This window comes from Rosa rugosa, chromosome 1, assembly GCF_958449725.1.
Source record: "Rosa rugosa chromosome 1, drRosRugo1.1, whole genome shotgun sequence".
Classification (NCBI taxonomy): domain Eukaryota; kingdom Viridiplantae; phylum Streptophyta; class Magnoliopsida; order Rosales; family Rosaceae; genus Rosa; species Rosa rugosa.
The window spans coordinates 26,324,642-26,340,744 of record NC_084820.1 but is presented as its reverse complement, the minus strand read 5'-3'; the positions used below and the strand labels follow the sequence as shown (position 1 = coordinate 26,340,744).

The window sequence follows — 16,103 nt, the reverse complement described above, 5'->3', positions numbered from 1 at the left end:
AGTTGTTTATTTGATAAAAAAAAAAAATGCATCACTGAATTTCACTAAATTTGTTCTGAATTCCAATAAACTCAAGTGAAAGACACCACCATTGTTCAGATACCCTCTCAATTCCAAGCAAAGCAAACCCCAACTTTAAACAAATATGAATCAATTAAATTCAAGAAAACAAACAGATACACACTCCAAAACCCACACATACAAATAAGAAAGCACCAAATTTGACATGAAAGAAAGAAATTTTCATCTTTGTTTCACTAAATGAACATGTACCAGTCCAAAAACTAAACCCTAAATCCTAAAAAAAAAAGGGAGATAAGAACACAGATGTTCAGCAAGAACGACAGGAATTGTCATGGTTTGTCCCCACCGCACGTCGCGTGGTGTCCGGTGCGCCCTCGGCGGCCCTTGAAAATCTGGAGGACCGAGTGCCATTCACGCCCGGTCGTACTCATAACCGCATCAGGTCTCCAAGGTGAACATCCTCTGGTCAATGGAACAACGTAGGCAAGGGAAGTCGGCAAAATGGATCCGTCACCTCAGGAAAAGGATTGGCTCTGAGGGCTGGGCACGGGGGGTTTCTCCAACTAGGTATGTCTCAACAGAGTTGACATTTCACGAATCTAATTTATAAATATAATATTTATAAAGGTATCTTTAGTTGACTACATGAATTGAAGTCAAAACGAGTACAAATTAGATTCATATGACCAAGCTCCATCTTGCGGACATAAAAATTTTCCAACTCTATAGCTCCTCACAATTCAGTTGCTTTTTGAGGCTTTAGGTTTAGGGTTATGGTTATGGTATAGGGTTACAATATTAGGGCTAATCTGCCATCAAACTAGTGCTCGAGGATGCAAAGAAGAAGCAAGTGAGAAATCCCCTAATCACTCGTTGGTTAGGAAATCTCAAAGATGTTTGTCATGATGTTGATGATGTCTTAGACGAAATGGCTTCATGGCTTGAATAATTTCCTACTTAACCTGGATTATGGCTCTTCAAGGTAGTTGCTTTTCCATTATACCCTGTTAATGGGGCCTGATCTTAGGGAAGCCATGTTTTTCTATTTTGAACAATGTTACATTGACTTTTAGTAATCTTATGTGCAACCGGAGTTTAGGTCTAGAACATCACACCATTGTATCGTCAATCCAATTTATTTTCTCTCTTCCAATGACAGTATGGGGGATTGATCTCTTGCGATGCTTTTGTATAGTTGTCAGTTGAGGCATAGACGAAGACTTATGATGCCATCGAGGAATGCAAGTACTGCCTCTAGTCTGTCACCAAGCTGCTTTCTCTTTCTTTGTTCATTATAGTAAGACTTAATTGGTTTCTGATTTTTCTGTTTTGGTGTTATAATACAATGATTAGCAAAGTAATCATCTTAGCTGCAAAGAATGATTTTTATATGATGTAAAAATATATTTGATATATGATTCTTATCAGTGTTCCATGTGTTTATGTTTTAGGTAGTATATCTATTAAAAAGTGACAAACAAGACAGCATCCCTAGAGGCATACAATACCAAGACAAAGACAAGCAAATACTCTAAAATAAAACAGTATCATTAAACTTGGTGGAATTGATCATCAACGCATTGCTAACAGTTGAATGGCAGAAAGTACAATTACAGACATGGGAATGCACTCACATTATACTTCACAAACATACCCACAAATCAAAGTTCATGTCCTTGATATTTGTTTAATGCGCCTGAGTATTTGTATATAAATAATAGAAGATGAGGAAGTTCATATTAATCAACTTAAGTAAACTGCTAGCCTTTATTAAAGCAATGCCAAAAGCAGTAAAAATATCTGTAGCTTATGGTAATTATTACCTTTTTTAATCCTCAAATGAGCCTTGGGGGTAAACTATGTGATGCTACGTTTTTCTGTTCCTGATCACCTGTTTCTTATCAGAACATACATGGGCATCTAGCTCCTTTAAGGCCATTAACCACATCGTTCGTCCTCCTCAGCAATGTTCGTTATTTTATTTATTTTATTATTTTATTATTTTATTTTTTTAGGAGATGTTGGGTTTTCTCAAGTCTCTAAAACAGCATTCTTTAGAAAACAAAAGCAAAAACAAAACAGATGTTCTCACGTATGAGTAAACCGGCAACTACAGGTTGTGGAATGATAACTCCTTCACGTCATAATCACATGCAATACACGTGATCTACAGTAACCACGCTGCGCCACAGGCCCACAGCGGCACAGCCACACCCTTAAAAAAGAAGTGCAAAATAATTGATGCCTGCTTTTGTGGCTGCCATCAAAAGGATTGAGGAAAGACTCGGTTGATTGGACTTCATTCACTCGTTATAATGGAGTCTGGATTGAGTTGCTATATAGTGTATATATACAATTATACATAACTCTATTTCCTACTTCACTAACCTCAGAATTCCTCTCTTTCTCTCTTCATGGAGTTTGCCAGCAGCATTGCAGATAACGTCTTGGTTAGGCTAGCTTCACATGCTTCCCAAGAGATCTCCTTGGCATGGAGTGCCCAACTTGAGCTCACCAAGCTCAACAACACCTTATCTGCCATCAAACCAGTGCTCGAGGATGCAGAAAAGAAGCAAGTGAGAAATCCCCTAATCACTCGTTGGTTAGGAAATCTCAAAGATGTTTGTCATGACGTTGATGATGTCTTAGACGAACTGGACTTCCAAAAGTTGCGGTTGAAAGTGGAGGTCGACAATTGTGGAAAGATCAAAGGAAAGGTACGCCAATTTTTTTCCCGATGGAATCCAGTAGTGTTCAACTTTAAAATGGGACATAAAGTGAAAGAGATAAGAGAAAGACTAGTTGAAATTGATAATGAAAAGAGACAGTTTGCTCTCCTTGAGTTTGTTATAGCTGAAGATCCTCGTGCGCCCCAACAAGTGCACGATGGTAGGAGGATGACTACCTCTAAAGTTGAGGCTTCAAATGTTATTGGAAGAGATGTTGATAAAAAACAGATTATCAAGCATCTCTTGAATGACACTGATTTCTCCAGTGAGGAGAATGTTTCTGTTGTTTCCATAATTGGGTTAGGAGGGTTGGGGAAAACAACACTTGCTAAATTGGTGTACAATGATAGCATGGTAGAAGAAAATTTTGAGATAAAGATGTGGATATGCGTCTCAGACAACTTTGATATTCAAACATTAATTCGAGGTATTACTAATGCTGCAAATGGACCAAAATGTGAGGATGAAAGTTTGGATCTTATGGAAAGAAAGTTGCAAGATACTCTTAGAGGTAAAAAAATTTTATTGGTGTTGGACGATATCTGGGATACAGGGTCGATTGGAGTAACAATTGAAAAATGGACTGATTTAAAAACTTTGTTAAATGTGGGAGCTAATGGAAGCAAAATCATTATAACAACACGAAATAAATCAGTTGCTTTACTTGTGAGTCCCTTATACATGCATTCTTTAGAAGGTCTTTCCCACAAAGATTGCATGTCCTTGTTCATCCAAAGGGCATTTAAAAGAGGAGAGGAGCAGCGCTATCAACATTTGATAGAAACTGGAGTGGATATTGTGAAAAAGTGTGGAGGAGTTCCTTTAGCAGTAGCTACTGTAGGGAGTATGCTCTATTTGAATACAGAGCAACACCATTGGTTGTGTGTCAGAGATGATGACATGTGGAGTATAGGGAATGACAATATTTTACCTGCACTCAAATTGAGCTATGATGCACTGCCACAACACTTGAAACCGTGTTTTGCATTTTGTTCACTTTTCCCAAAGCATTATGAATTCAAGAGTTCAATGTTGGTTCCAATGTGGATAGCACAAGGATACCTCAAAACATGTAAGAAAAATGAAGATTTAGAACATATGGGTATAGACTATATAAGGCAATTTTTCTCTAGATCTTTGTTTCAAGTGGAGATGGATTTAAAAACATTAATAATTTTTAAAATACATGATCTAGTTCATGATTTAGCAATTTTTGTGGCAAAAATAGAGTACTCCACAGTCAATTTTCGTCCCTCTAGTGCTTTTGAAATGGTTCGACATGTGTCAATATCCAAAAGTGACTTGCTTGGACAAAAGGCACAAGTTCCCAATTTCATGCTCAAGTCAAAGAAATTGCGAACCATTCTAATTCCTGAAAATGGTATGGTGAATCAACATTTTGTGAAGACATGCGTCTCGAGATTCAAATATATGCGGATGCTACATCTCCGTGGGTCGCCTCTTGAGAAGCTACCAAGTTCCATTGGTAGTTTGTTTCATTTGAGATTCCTCAACTTGTCTTCTAATGGCAAGATAAAAAGGCTTCCCAATTCCATCAGTAAGCTGCTGAATTTGGAGACCTTGTACCTTGGGGGTTGCGACGTGTAATAACCTAGTTTTTTTTAATCAAACAATTTGGTGGCAAACACCGGTTCCGTGATTTAAGGTTAGTGGACAATTGCATAATTTGAAGGCCGGTGCTTTAACATGATTATGCATGAGTGGAAGAACGAATCAATTAAGCTAAGAAACGAATTCTCTCTCTCTCACGTCCGAAACCACCCAAAACAGAGCAAAACTTCTCCAAACTCTCTCTCACTCCACCGGCCACCAATCAAGACCAGAACACTTCCTATAGCTTCGCCTCGACCTTGCGCAGCTGCAGGTGGCAGCCTTGAACCACGACACGGCCACCAGCGGCGGCGGGAAGCTCCGCCCGGTTTGAGCTCGTTTTGGTTCCAAGCTTGATATCTCAAGCTACCGGCCAACAATCCTCACCAAAATTCACCCACGAGCTCGCCTCAACGTCCTGAAGCTCCCAGAAGTGGCCTTGCACGGCGGCGCTACTCGTGGTGGCGGCTGGAAGCCAGACCCGATCAAATCGAAAAACCGAAGCTTCGATCGGTATATCTCGAGCTGTAGTGCATCGTTTTGATTGATTCTTTTTCCAGTGGGTTTCCCTTGATGTTGTTAACAACTCTCTAGAAGGCATCGAGGCCTGAAATTGAAGTTTTTACGTCGATCGGAGCCCTCGCCGGATTCTGCAAAATTCTACAAATTTTCCGACCACCGAAGCTTTCGATCGGTATATCTCGAGCTACAGACCATATTTTTCTGTGATTCTTGAACCAATGCGTTCGTCTTGAGTTTCTTAACAACTCTCTAGAAGGAATCGAAGCCTGAAATTGAAGTTTTGACGTCGAAATCAAGCCTTGCCGGATTCTGCAAATTTCGCCGGATTCTGGAAATTTTCCGGCCACCTCGACTGTTCTAGGTAATTTCCGACCACTTCCTTTCGTTTTCAGACTTCATGCTAGTTATGAAAGTGGATCAACTCGTCATTTTGAACAAGTTTGTAGTTGACGACTTTTGCATCGGAGGTGGTTGACCGCCGCGTTGACCGCCGTTGACCGCCCACTGACCGCCGCTTGTGGCGGCGTATTCGACCATATTTTGAGTTTTTATTATCTAGGTGATGATCTACGCATCCTTACGAGCGTTTTGATATATAACATGGTCACGTTAGAAAAAGTTGATAAATAGTGGATTTACGTTTTTACGTTACTATTTACGGTTTTTTACGTTTTATCTTCGGTTTACGATCTGTGAAGATCAGACCATCGGTTTTACTTCAAATTTTAGTATGTTGATCGTATGACTGTCCCGATGACTTTGTGAGGTCACGGGCGAAGATCCGACCGTTGGATCTTCGTATAATTGAGAAATAGTTATTCGGAAGGCGATTCGTGAGAATCCGACCGTCGGATTTTCATATAATTTTGTGGAGATGTTAGTAAGGGCGATTCAGGAAGATCTGACCGTTGGATCTTCGTGATAATTTTGGAGGATGATCCTAAGGGCGATCCGTGAGGATCCGACCGTTGGATCATCATTAAATTCAGATCCGACCGTTGGATCATCGTTTAATTTGAATCCGACCGTTGGATCATCATTATATTCAGATCTGACCGTTGGATCGTCGTTTAATTACATTTATGAGTTGTTGGCTAAGTTAAGATCATTATTGGATTAGGTTATCGACGGATTGATTTGGTGGACGATTCGGATTGATGTATTTGGCTTTTTAGAAGACGCAGCTGGATTAGAGGTGAGTAAACCTCACGTGGTTCATATTACGAACCGAATAAATTTAATTACCTTATTTTGTCGTAATTGCGTGAAAATATTTATGGAATAAATATTTGTTTTAAAATCATATGGACTTGATCAACTACGGTCCATGGGTAAGTAAAATGATTTTTACTATACAAATGAATTTCTCAGTTTTATTGCATGTGAACTATAGTTGGTATTAGTGATTATCCCTGAGCGGATAATTACGTATATATATATTTACGTGATTATATGTGAATGGTGTGACATTGAAGAGTGTGGAATTGGGATGATTAAATTATTATGAATTGACATGTGACTTACCATATTTTTATGTGATGAACATGATTGATGAGTTCTTGTTAATATTCAAGATTTACATTGGAGGATGTATAGAGTTGGAGAAAGTAGGATTCTGAGGACGAGGTGTCCGAAGTTCGACGGTTAAGGATAACCGGAGTGTTTGTATACTGAGGACGGGGATGTCCAAGGTGCGACGGTTTATTATTAACCGAAGTTGTGTACTGAGGACGGGGATGTCCAAGGTGCGACGGTTTATTATTAACCGAAGTTGTGTGCTGAGGACGGGGATGTCCAAAGCGCGACGGTTTATTATTAACCGAAGTATATGGTGCTGAGGACGGGGATGTCCAAAGCGCGACGGTTATAGTGTTAACCGAAGTATTTTTGCCGTTGCTTGACCCTAGGCCAAGGTGTCAGAGGTAACGAGGCAGTTAGAGCTCTAACGTGTTATGGGATGGGACCAAAGTGGTGATAGTGTTGTGAGATAGGACCAAAGTGGTGATATTGAATTGGTTTGACGTTTGCGTCGTGGATGTTGAGATTGTTGGTTGTGTTGTCGAGTTATAAGAATTGTAATTTAAAATCAACAGTTCTTTCTTGTTTACTCATACGAGCTTTAAAGATTTCTTTAAAGCTTACCGGGTTTTGTGTTGTTGCCAATTCCCGGTGCACTATTAAATTCAAATGGTGTAGCGGGAAATCCTACAGGTCAGGAAGATCAAGGCGGAGATCGTGCGGGTTAGAGTTTTTGTTTCAGTTTACAGCTTTGTAAATTGTGAGATGTATTATTAAGAGGTGTGAAGTGTGGTTGTTGTGAGAAAAAAATTCAGGACGTTTATTCTATTAAGTTGTATAATTCATGTTTCGGATTTTAATTGTATTTAAAATTCGGGGCGTGACAGTTTGGTATCAGAGCGTAAGGTACATATTTGGTGACGTGTCAATACCTTCCGAGTGATGGCCCGTCTGCAGCGGATCCCCATCGTGCGCTCTTCGGTATTGGCTAAGTCATTGGGTATGTGTGAGTGTTGGAAGTTGTTTAGGCCGCTAAGTCGTTTTAGGAACGTTAACACCTTCCCTGTAGTATTGACTTGGTTAATATGGACTTGTATTTGACTTATACTGTGTTTTAAGTGTTATACGTGTATTAGCCAAGCATACTATATTTCTTAGGTGTTGAATATTCGAAGGAGTAGTACTTAGAACTACAGAGTTGTCTTGTAGGTTCGTATTTGAATAAGTTCAGTTACCGCGAGTTATAATCTTTAAGGGATGGAAACCTTCGGATTTAACTCTATTGAGTTAGGGTGATTGTTTTATGGAAGTGAGGTTCTTTTGGATGTTGAGGTGTTTGGTTGAAGGCATGATGTTGGCCTATGCACGTACCTAGTGTGGATACGAGTATGAATTGATGGAATTTTTGCCTTATTAGGTTGGATATACAGATGTTTTTGATTTGATTCTTGACTCATGTGGAGTGGTGGGTAGTATTGCGGTTTGGGAATGAATTATTGTGGTTAATTCTTCCATGTGTTTGTAAGTTGATGAGCAGGGTTTAAGTTGTGAGAAAGGAGTTTGATCTCGTGTTTGAGTGATTGAGACGAACGACTATATATTTGAGGTTGTTTTGTGTTTTAAGTTTATGTAGACGGGACACTTAAAGTTTTGAAATAGAGTTTGATTTTTAGTTGATAGATAATGGGGAGAATTAGAATCAACTCTTTGTTAATGATCTTGGACGAGAGTGTGTTTCTATGGTTATGGATTTTAGGTGAAATGGTTAAATACAATTTTGGGTATTGATGATAGTGACATGATTGGGTATCCATAGTGGTTCAAGTGAATTACTATGCGGTATGGAGTTGATTCGATGTATGAATCGTGAAATCTTAGGGTTGAATTATGGTAAGTTTGATGGAGCATGTTTTAGAGGGAATGGTTGAGATTTTATATGACTAGCACGAGTAACTCTAAGGATGTGAGTTTTCCTAGTTAACTCAGGAAGTGTTTAGCTTTATTAATCCCTAATTCTAGCGACGAAATTATTGTGTTTGGTTTGACTCAGAGGATACTAGCTTGACCTCTGTGCAACTTAATTGATTGTTTGTGATAAATCATTATGATTGATGTGTGCAGCAGAGTTGTCAATGGTTTTGAAAATAGTATTGGGTGACCAAGGTTGATCCTTGGTGTTGTTGTTGGTTTAACAAAAAGAAGAAACGACATACATGCACACCATCTTATTGATTTAATATTACAAAAAGGAAATTGGAACTACGCTATACTAAGCCTAATTGGTAGCTCCGGATGGGTTGAGGCTGAGCTCAAGAGAAACGTTAGAGCCACTGTTGTAACCGCCTGAGCCACCAGAATAGTAACCAAATGCGCTACCTTCCTCAGAAGTAGTCTTCGGGTTACCAAAGACGTCCTCGCCGTGCACGGGGAACAGAGGAAGAGTTTCAACCTCCTGGTGATCTCCTCCTCGTTGTTGCAGGGATGTTTGTCCTCCTGTTGTGCCAAAAGAGTTGTACTGGTATTAGTGTTGAAGTGTGAGGAAGAATATGAAACAAAATTTAAATCAAGAAATCCTTCATTACCAGTAGAATAGGTGGAACCAAAGTTGAGATCAATGGATCTACCATCATCAGTAGAACTAGTGGACCCAAAATTGATGTCAATGGATCCACCAGCTGGCCCAAAATTGATGTCGATGGATCCACCAGCACCAGTAGAACCAGTGGACCCAAAATTGAGATCAATGGATCCACCAGTACCAGGAGAACTAGTTCCCATGGGCACTTGAGCAGCCTGATTGCACCTCTTCATCTGCTTCTCTCGAGCCCTGACATTCTGGAACCAAAAATAAATGTTCTTGCCCTCAACCTGTCCATACTGTTGCAGCTGGAGACAGATCTCGTGAATCTGCTCTGTAGTTGGGGTCTTAACTCCCTTGTCGTAGTAAAGATCCCTGAGGATCCTTATTTGATCTGGAGTAGGAACCCACCTGGCACGGCTTCGCCAGAAATCTGTGTTGGCACTACTCCCGGCTGCTTGGTTGTTTCCTCCATCCTCGATTTGTTGCTGGGTTTGTAGCTCCATTAGTTGCAGAGTTCGTGGTTCCATGGTGATGAGTTGAGAGGAAGTGTAAATTGAAGAACGAAGTTGTTGAGTGTTTGTGGGAGATTGACCTTAGAAGGATTAAGGTCGATGAAGGGGTATTGGAGATCTGAAAGTTCAGAGGAAAGAAGAGATCGAATCTTCAAATGGAAGAAAAGATCTGAGAGAGAAGGATTGAAGATTTGAGAGTGAAAAAAACCTGGGGATTTGAGAAGAGAAAGGCTGAAGAGTTGAGAGAGAAAGGCTTGAGCTCGGAAGAAAATTTCTTTTCCTTTGGAGTGAACAGTCGCGTCTCCAGAATGCACCTATTTATAGAACAAGGTGAGCAGATCTCCACCGTTGGATGAACGATCTCAGAATTTGAATCCACGCGTTGGATTAAAGTCGCCCCGAAACCCGGAAAAGCTGTTGGCGCGTGTTGAGCGTGTAAGGGGACCGAGGGAATCTCGAGGCGCTGTGGCAGACAGCTGTAGCCGAAAGCAGATTTGACTGCCGTAAATCACGGAAGGGATAAGCCGTGACACAAGTGGGCCGTACTTGGGCCTGTCTCGGATCAAGGCATCACTGTAGCTGTGGGTGGAGGCCTGATGGGCCGAGTTTCAGAAACAGTTTTGGATGAGTTGGGCCGGATTTCTGAAACAGTTTTGGATGAGTTGGGCCGGATTTCTGTAACAGTTTTGGATACGTTGGGCTGGGTTTCTGCAACAGTCTTGGATGTTTTGGGCCGAATTGTTGAAACAGTTGAAACAGTTGGTTTAAATAAAAGGATTGGTATGAATAATAACGTGAGCAGCCGTGCTCGAGTGGTTGAGTGTAAAGTTCGTGTACAAGAGGTCTGAGGTTCGAACCTCGCCTCTCGTTTATTTTTATTATGTTCGTTTATGACATAATAAGTATAAAATTTGTACACATTTTATTAAGCACAACTTGTGCTCCAGTGGTTGGGAGCGAGGCATTGGTTTAAAGGGTCGGGAGTTCGAGACTTGCCTCCTGATATATTTTATTTATGTTCGCTTAGGACATAATAAATATAACGCGTGTGCTTCTATTAATGAAAGCAGCTCTTGCTTCAGTGGTTGGGAGAGAAGCATTGGTTTAGGGGGTCTGGAGTTCGAACCTTACCTCCTACAAATATTTTTGGATCCCGTATATGCTTGATATACGGACGCATATACGGTTTGTACGGTATGCATACGTATATATGGTCTGTACGGTATGCATACGTATATACAGTTGTACGGTATACATACATATATACGGTCTGTACGGTATGCATACGTATATACGGTATGTACAATTTCATACCGTAGTCGAGCTGAAAGTTGGTGGGCCGATTGGTAGGCCCAAATAGTAAGCCCAATTGTTCGGCCGAATGGTAGGCCCAAATGTTAAACCCAACTTGTTTCGGGTCGGTTCGAAATGTGAATGGTTCGGTTTCTTCGGCCCAATTGGCCAGCCCTAATGCTTAGCCCAAGGATTGAGCAAGCCCAAGTCATCATCACTGGGTGACATGTTTTATTGGCGTGCTTTTGAGAATGATTTGTTTTGAGTGATGCTAATTGAGAAGCGAAACGCTTTGTGGGAGTGTTTACTGTGCTTGTATGCCAGTACAGGATGACGATCTGTGTGAAAACAGCTATATGTGCAATGCCACGTGGTGATTTGAGTGTGGGTTGCTTGAGGCAATTGTTGTGTTGTAATTTTGAGAAATGATGCGGTGAAGGAATGTCATGTTGATGACTTAAGTGGGGATGAGGATTTCATTTGTGAATTCTCGTTGTGTGAGTTTACGTTTGTGATGAAAGGATTTAGTGGCCATAGGAATGTATTTTTATACAAAGGGCTGTGGTTTTGTAGATTACTACAGTTTTGGGAAAGATGGAGATTCGATGGTTAGGTTAACTGTAATCGAGAGCAATTAACTTGCGCTTAAATTTCGGGACGAAATTTCTTTAAGGAGGGTAGATTGTAATAACCTAGTTTTTTTTAATCAAACAATTTGGTGGCAAACACCGGTTCCGTGATTTAAGGTTAGTGGACAATTGCATAATTTGAAGGCCGGTGCTTTAACATGATTATGCATGAGTGGAAGAACGAATCAATTAAGCTAAGAAACGAATTCTCTCTCTCTCACGTCCGAAACCACCCAAAACAGAGCAAAACTTCTCCAAACTCTCTCTCACTCCACCGGCCACCAATCAAGACCAGAACACTTCCTATAGCTTCGCCTCGACCTTGCGCAGCTGCAGGTGGCAGCCTTGAACCACGACACGGCCACCAGCGGCGGCGGGAAGCTCCGCCCGGTTTGAGCTCGTTTTGGTTCCAAGCTTGATATCTCAAGCTACCGGCCAACAATCCTCACCAAAATTCACCCACGAGCTCGCCTCAACGTCCTGAAGCTCCCAGAAGTGGCCTTGCACGGCGGCGCTACTCGTGGTGGCGGCTGGAAGCCAGACCCGATCAAATCGAAAAACCGAAGCTTCGATCGGTATATCTCGAGCTGTAGTGCATCGTTTTGATTGATTCTTTTTCCAGTGGGTTCCCCTTGATGTTGTTAACAACTCTCTAGAAGGCATCGAGGCCTGAAATTGAAGTTTTTACGTCGATCGGAGCCCTCGCCGGATTCTGCAAAATTCTGCAAATTTTCCGACCACCGAAGCTTTCGATCGGTATATCTCGAGCTACAGACCATATTTTTCTGTGATTCTTGAACCAATGCGTTCGTCTTGAGTTTCTTAACAACTCTCTAGAAGGAATCGAAGCCTGAAATTGAAGTTTTGACGTCGAAATCAAGCCTTGCCGGATTCTGCAAATTTCGCCGGATTCTGGAAATTTTCCGGCCACCTCGACTGTTCTAGGTAATTTCCGACCACTTCCTTTCGTTTTCAGACTTCATGCTAGTTATGAAAGTGGATCAACTCGTCATTTTGAACAAGTTTGTAGTTGACGACTTTTGCATCGGAGGTGGTTGACCGCCGCGTTGACCGCCGTTGACCGCCCACTGACCGCCGCTTGTGGCGGCGTATTCGACCATATTTTGAGTTTTTATTATCTAGGTGATGATCTACGCATCCTTACGAGCGTTTTGATATATAACATGGTCACGTTAGAAAAAGTTGATAAATAGTGGATTTACGTTTTTACGTTACTATTTACGGTTTTTTACGTTTTATCTTCGGTTTACGATCTGTGAAGATCAGACCATCGGTTTTACTTCAAATTTTAGTATGTTGATCGTATGACTGTCCCGATGACTTTGTGAGGTCACGGGCGAAGATCCGACCGTTGGATCTTCGTATAATTGAGAAATAGTTATTCGGAAGGCGATTCGTGAGAATCCGACCGTCGGATTTTCATATAATTTTGTGGAGATGTTAGTAAGGGCGATTCAGGAAGATCTGACCGTTGGATCTTCGTGATAATTTTGGAGGATGATCCTAAGGGCGATCCGTGAGGATCCGACCGTTGGATCATCATTAAATTCAGATCCGACCGTTGGATCATCGTTTAATTTGAATCCGACCGTTGGATCATCATTATATTCAGATCTGACCGTTGGATCGTCGTTTAATTACATTTATGAGTTGTTGGCTAAGTTAAGATCATTATTGGATTAGGTTATCGACGGATTGATTTGGTGGACGATTCGGATTGATGTATTTGGCTTTTTAGAAGACGCAGCTGGATTAGAGGTGAGTAAACCTCACGTGGTTCATATTACGAACCGAATAAATTTAATTACCTTATTTTGTCGTAATTGCGTGAAAATATTTATGGAATAAATATTTGTTTTAAAATCATATGGACTTGATCAACTACGGTCCATGGGTAAGTAAAATGATTTTTACTATACAAATGAATTTCTCAGTTTTATTGCATGTGAACTATAGTTGGTATTAGTGATTATCCCTGAGCGGATAATTACGTATATATATATTTACGTGATTATATGTGAATGGTGTGACATTGAAGAGTGTGGAATTGGGATGATTAAATTATTATGAATTGACATGTGACTTACCATATTTTTATGTGATGAACATGATTGATGAGTTCTTGTTAATATTCAAGATTTACATTGGAGGATGTATAGAGTTGGAGAAAGTAGGATTCTGAGGACGAGGTGTCCGAAGTTCGACGGTTAAGGATAACCGGAGTGTTTGTGTACTGAGGACGGGGATGTCCAAGGTGCGACGGTTTATTATTAACCGAAGTTGTGTACTGAGGACGGGGATGTCCAAGGTGCGACGGTTTATTATTAACCGAAGTTGTGTGCTGAGGACGGGGATGTCCAAAGCGCGACGGTTTATTATTAACCGAAGTATATGGTGCTGAGGACGGGGATGTCCAAAGCGCGACGGTTATAGTGTTAACCGAAGTATTTTTGCCGTTGCTTGACCCTAGGCCAAGGTGTCAGAGGTAACGAGGCAGTTAGAGCTCTAACGTGTTATGGGATGGGACCAAAGTGGTGATAGTGTTGTGAGATAGGACCAAAGTGGTGATATTGAATTGGTTTGACGTTTGCGTCGTGGATGTTGAGATTGTTGGTTGTGTTGTCGAGTTATAAGAATTGTAATTTAAAATCAACAGTTCTTTCTTGTTTACTCATACGAGCTTTAAAGATTTCTTTAAAGCTTACCGGGTTTTGTGTTGTTGCCAATTCCCGGTGCACTATTAAATTCAAATGGTGTAGCGGGAAATCCTACAGGTCAGGAAGATCAAGGCGGAGATCGTGCGGGTTAGAGTTTTTGTTTCAGTTTACAGCTTTGTAAATTGTGAGATGTATTATTAAGAGGTGTGAAGTGTGGTTGTTGTGAGAAAAAAATTCAGGACGTTTATTCTATTAAGTTGTATAATTCATGTTTCGGATTTTAATTGTATTTAAAATTCGGGGCGTGACACGACGCACTTGAGGAAATACCCAAAGACATAGGGAACCTGATCAACCTGCGAAGCTTGACGATAACAACACAGCAGTCGTATTTGCCCAAAGGATTTAGACGCCTCACCTTACTTCAATTTTTAGGTTTTTATGGATGTGTCAATCTTAAATCTTTGGGCGAAGAGATCGAATTCCTCACCAACCTTCGCTATTTGTGGATTGACAGGTGTAATAATTTGGAATCCTTGCCACCAAATATGAAACACATGACTGCTTTACATACTTTGGTTATCGATGATTGCAAGAAGCTTCAGGTGATGAGATCAGGGGAAGGTCCTCAAGGTCTTCGATCATTGGCCATCCAGAATTCAAGTTTGGAGGCTTTGCCCCCTTGGCTCATTGAAGATTCTGCAGACGCTCTACAAAGCATAGCACTTGTTAAATGTCATAATCTCACGGCACTTCCGGAGTTGATAAACTTCACATTCCTCGAGCAACTACGCATTGAAGAATGCTCCAAATTGTCGGCTTTGCCTCAAGAGTTGCATTGCCTTACTGAGTTGAGAGGATTGACGATTTCAGGGTGTCCTGAATTGAGCAAAAGCTGCAAAAGGCAATTAAAAGGTGAGGAGTGGTCAAAGATGGCACGTCAGGTGAAGATTACACTCGACGCTGATGATGAAGAAGACAAAGATGAAGGGACACCAACGATTGACTGAAGATGAAGAAGATGAAGGCACACCAATGATGAAGAAGATGAAGCTGAAGGTCAAGAAGGAGCTTTCAATGACAATACCAAATCAACTGATACTTAGGTAACAAACTATCTGTTACTGATTTCATCTTTACATATATGACAGCCACATATCAGAAAATTAAGAGTTTGAACTTTTAACAACAACAAAAATGGTTAACAAACTCTTATTTAAAGCATAATATAGATCATCAGTTTCTTATTTTACACTCGTATATATGGTAGCTACTAGTTTTATGATCTTTACCTTGTCCAATCTTTCACAACTGCATTGCAAGATAAAGTACCAATAGCTGCTTATTCAATAAAGTATGTAAAATTATGAGGATTCAGATTAGGAGTTAGTACCAAAAGATTGCAAACTTTTATTAATTACCCCATATTATAATCAGAATGATTCTTATAACAAGCAAGATAGCTACCTGATTTTCATAAACTTTTAACATGTAGGCTTCCCAGCAAAAGCATGCGTGCCGCCATTGGAGGTGCTTCAAAATGAAAGTCCTGCACTGCTGTATTGTTTACTTACTTTATGCTTGGATCATGTTCGAGCTTGGAGTTAGAGAGATGTTGATGAACTCAAAAGTGATGTGTGATAAAGCAATGAGATTGTTCGATAGCTTCATTTGTGATGGTTGTGTGATTTCACTGTATGATAAAAGGCATAAGCTTGAATGTTTTAAAAAGTTGAGAAATGTATTGTGATAGTTGTGTGATTTTACTGTATGATAAGGCATAAGCCAGAATGTTTCAAAAACTTGTGAAATGTATAGTCAAATTTGAAGCTGATCATACTTTCAACGTATTATAATCATCTCTGGAAGGCAGCCAAGCTTTAAAATGAAAGACATCCACTTTTGAGATGGTTATCTCTGGCATAGGCCATGTTTGTGAGGATGCCCCTGTTGGCAGAGCCGATTGAGGACACTCAGACACTGATACTGAGGCGTTTGTGTCAATT

At 40.5% G+C, this 16,103-nt stretch overlaps 1 protein-coding gene and 1 long non-coding RNA gene across 3 annotated transcripts; both read left to right on the top strand.

The window, feature by feature from the left end:
- Window positions 1-2,338: 2,338 nt before the first annotated feature.
- On the top strand, window positions 2,339-16,070 carry LOC133724445 (putative disease resistance protein RGA3). The gene is made up of 3 exons (XM_062151184.1): window positions 2,339-4,356; window positions 14,413-15,203; window positions 15,593-16,070. The coding sequence occupies exons 1-2, from the start codon at window positions 2,439-2,441 to the stop codon at window positions 15,105-15,107; spliced, it is 2,613 nt and encodes an 870-aa protein (XP_062007168.1). The 5' UTR covers window positions 2,339-2,438; the 3' UTR covers window positions 15,108-15,203; window positions 15,593-16,070.
- Window positions 5,034-14,401, top strand: LOC133724447 (uncharacterized). 2 transcript variants are annotated; one of them, XR_009853689.1, is made up of 4 exons: window positions 5,034-5,247; window positions 6,007-6,081; window positions 13,124-13,198; window positions 14,200-14,401. It is a non-coding gene; the product is annotated as an uncharacterized LOC133724447 (long non-coding RNA). The 2 variants fall into 2 exon arrangements; XR_009853688.1 differs by lacking the exons at window positions 5,034-5,247; window positions 6,007-6,081 and adding an exon at window positions 11,885-12,364.
- Window positions 16,071-16,103: the final 33 nt, after the last annotated feature.

Bases quoted from the DNA above. Each gene is read 5' to 3' on its own strand.
- LOC133724445 (XM_062151184.1), top strand. From the start codon at position 2,439: ATGGAGTTTGCCAGCAGCATTGCAGATAACGTCTTGGTTAGGCTAGCT. The intron at 4,357-14,412 runs TGTAATAACCTA...CGTGACACGACG, and splicing joins GTACCTTGGGGGTTGCGACG to CACTTGAGGAAATACCCAAA.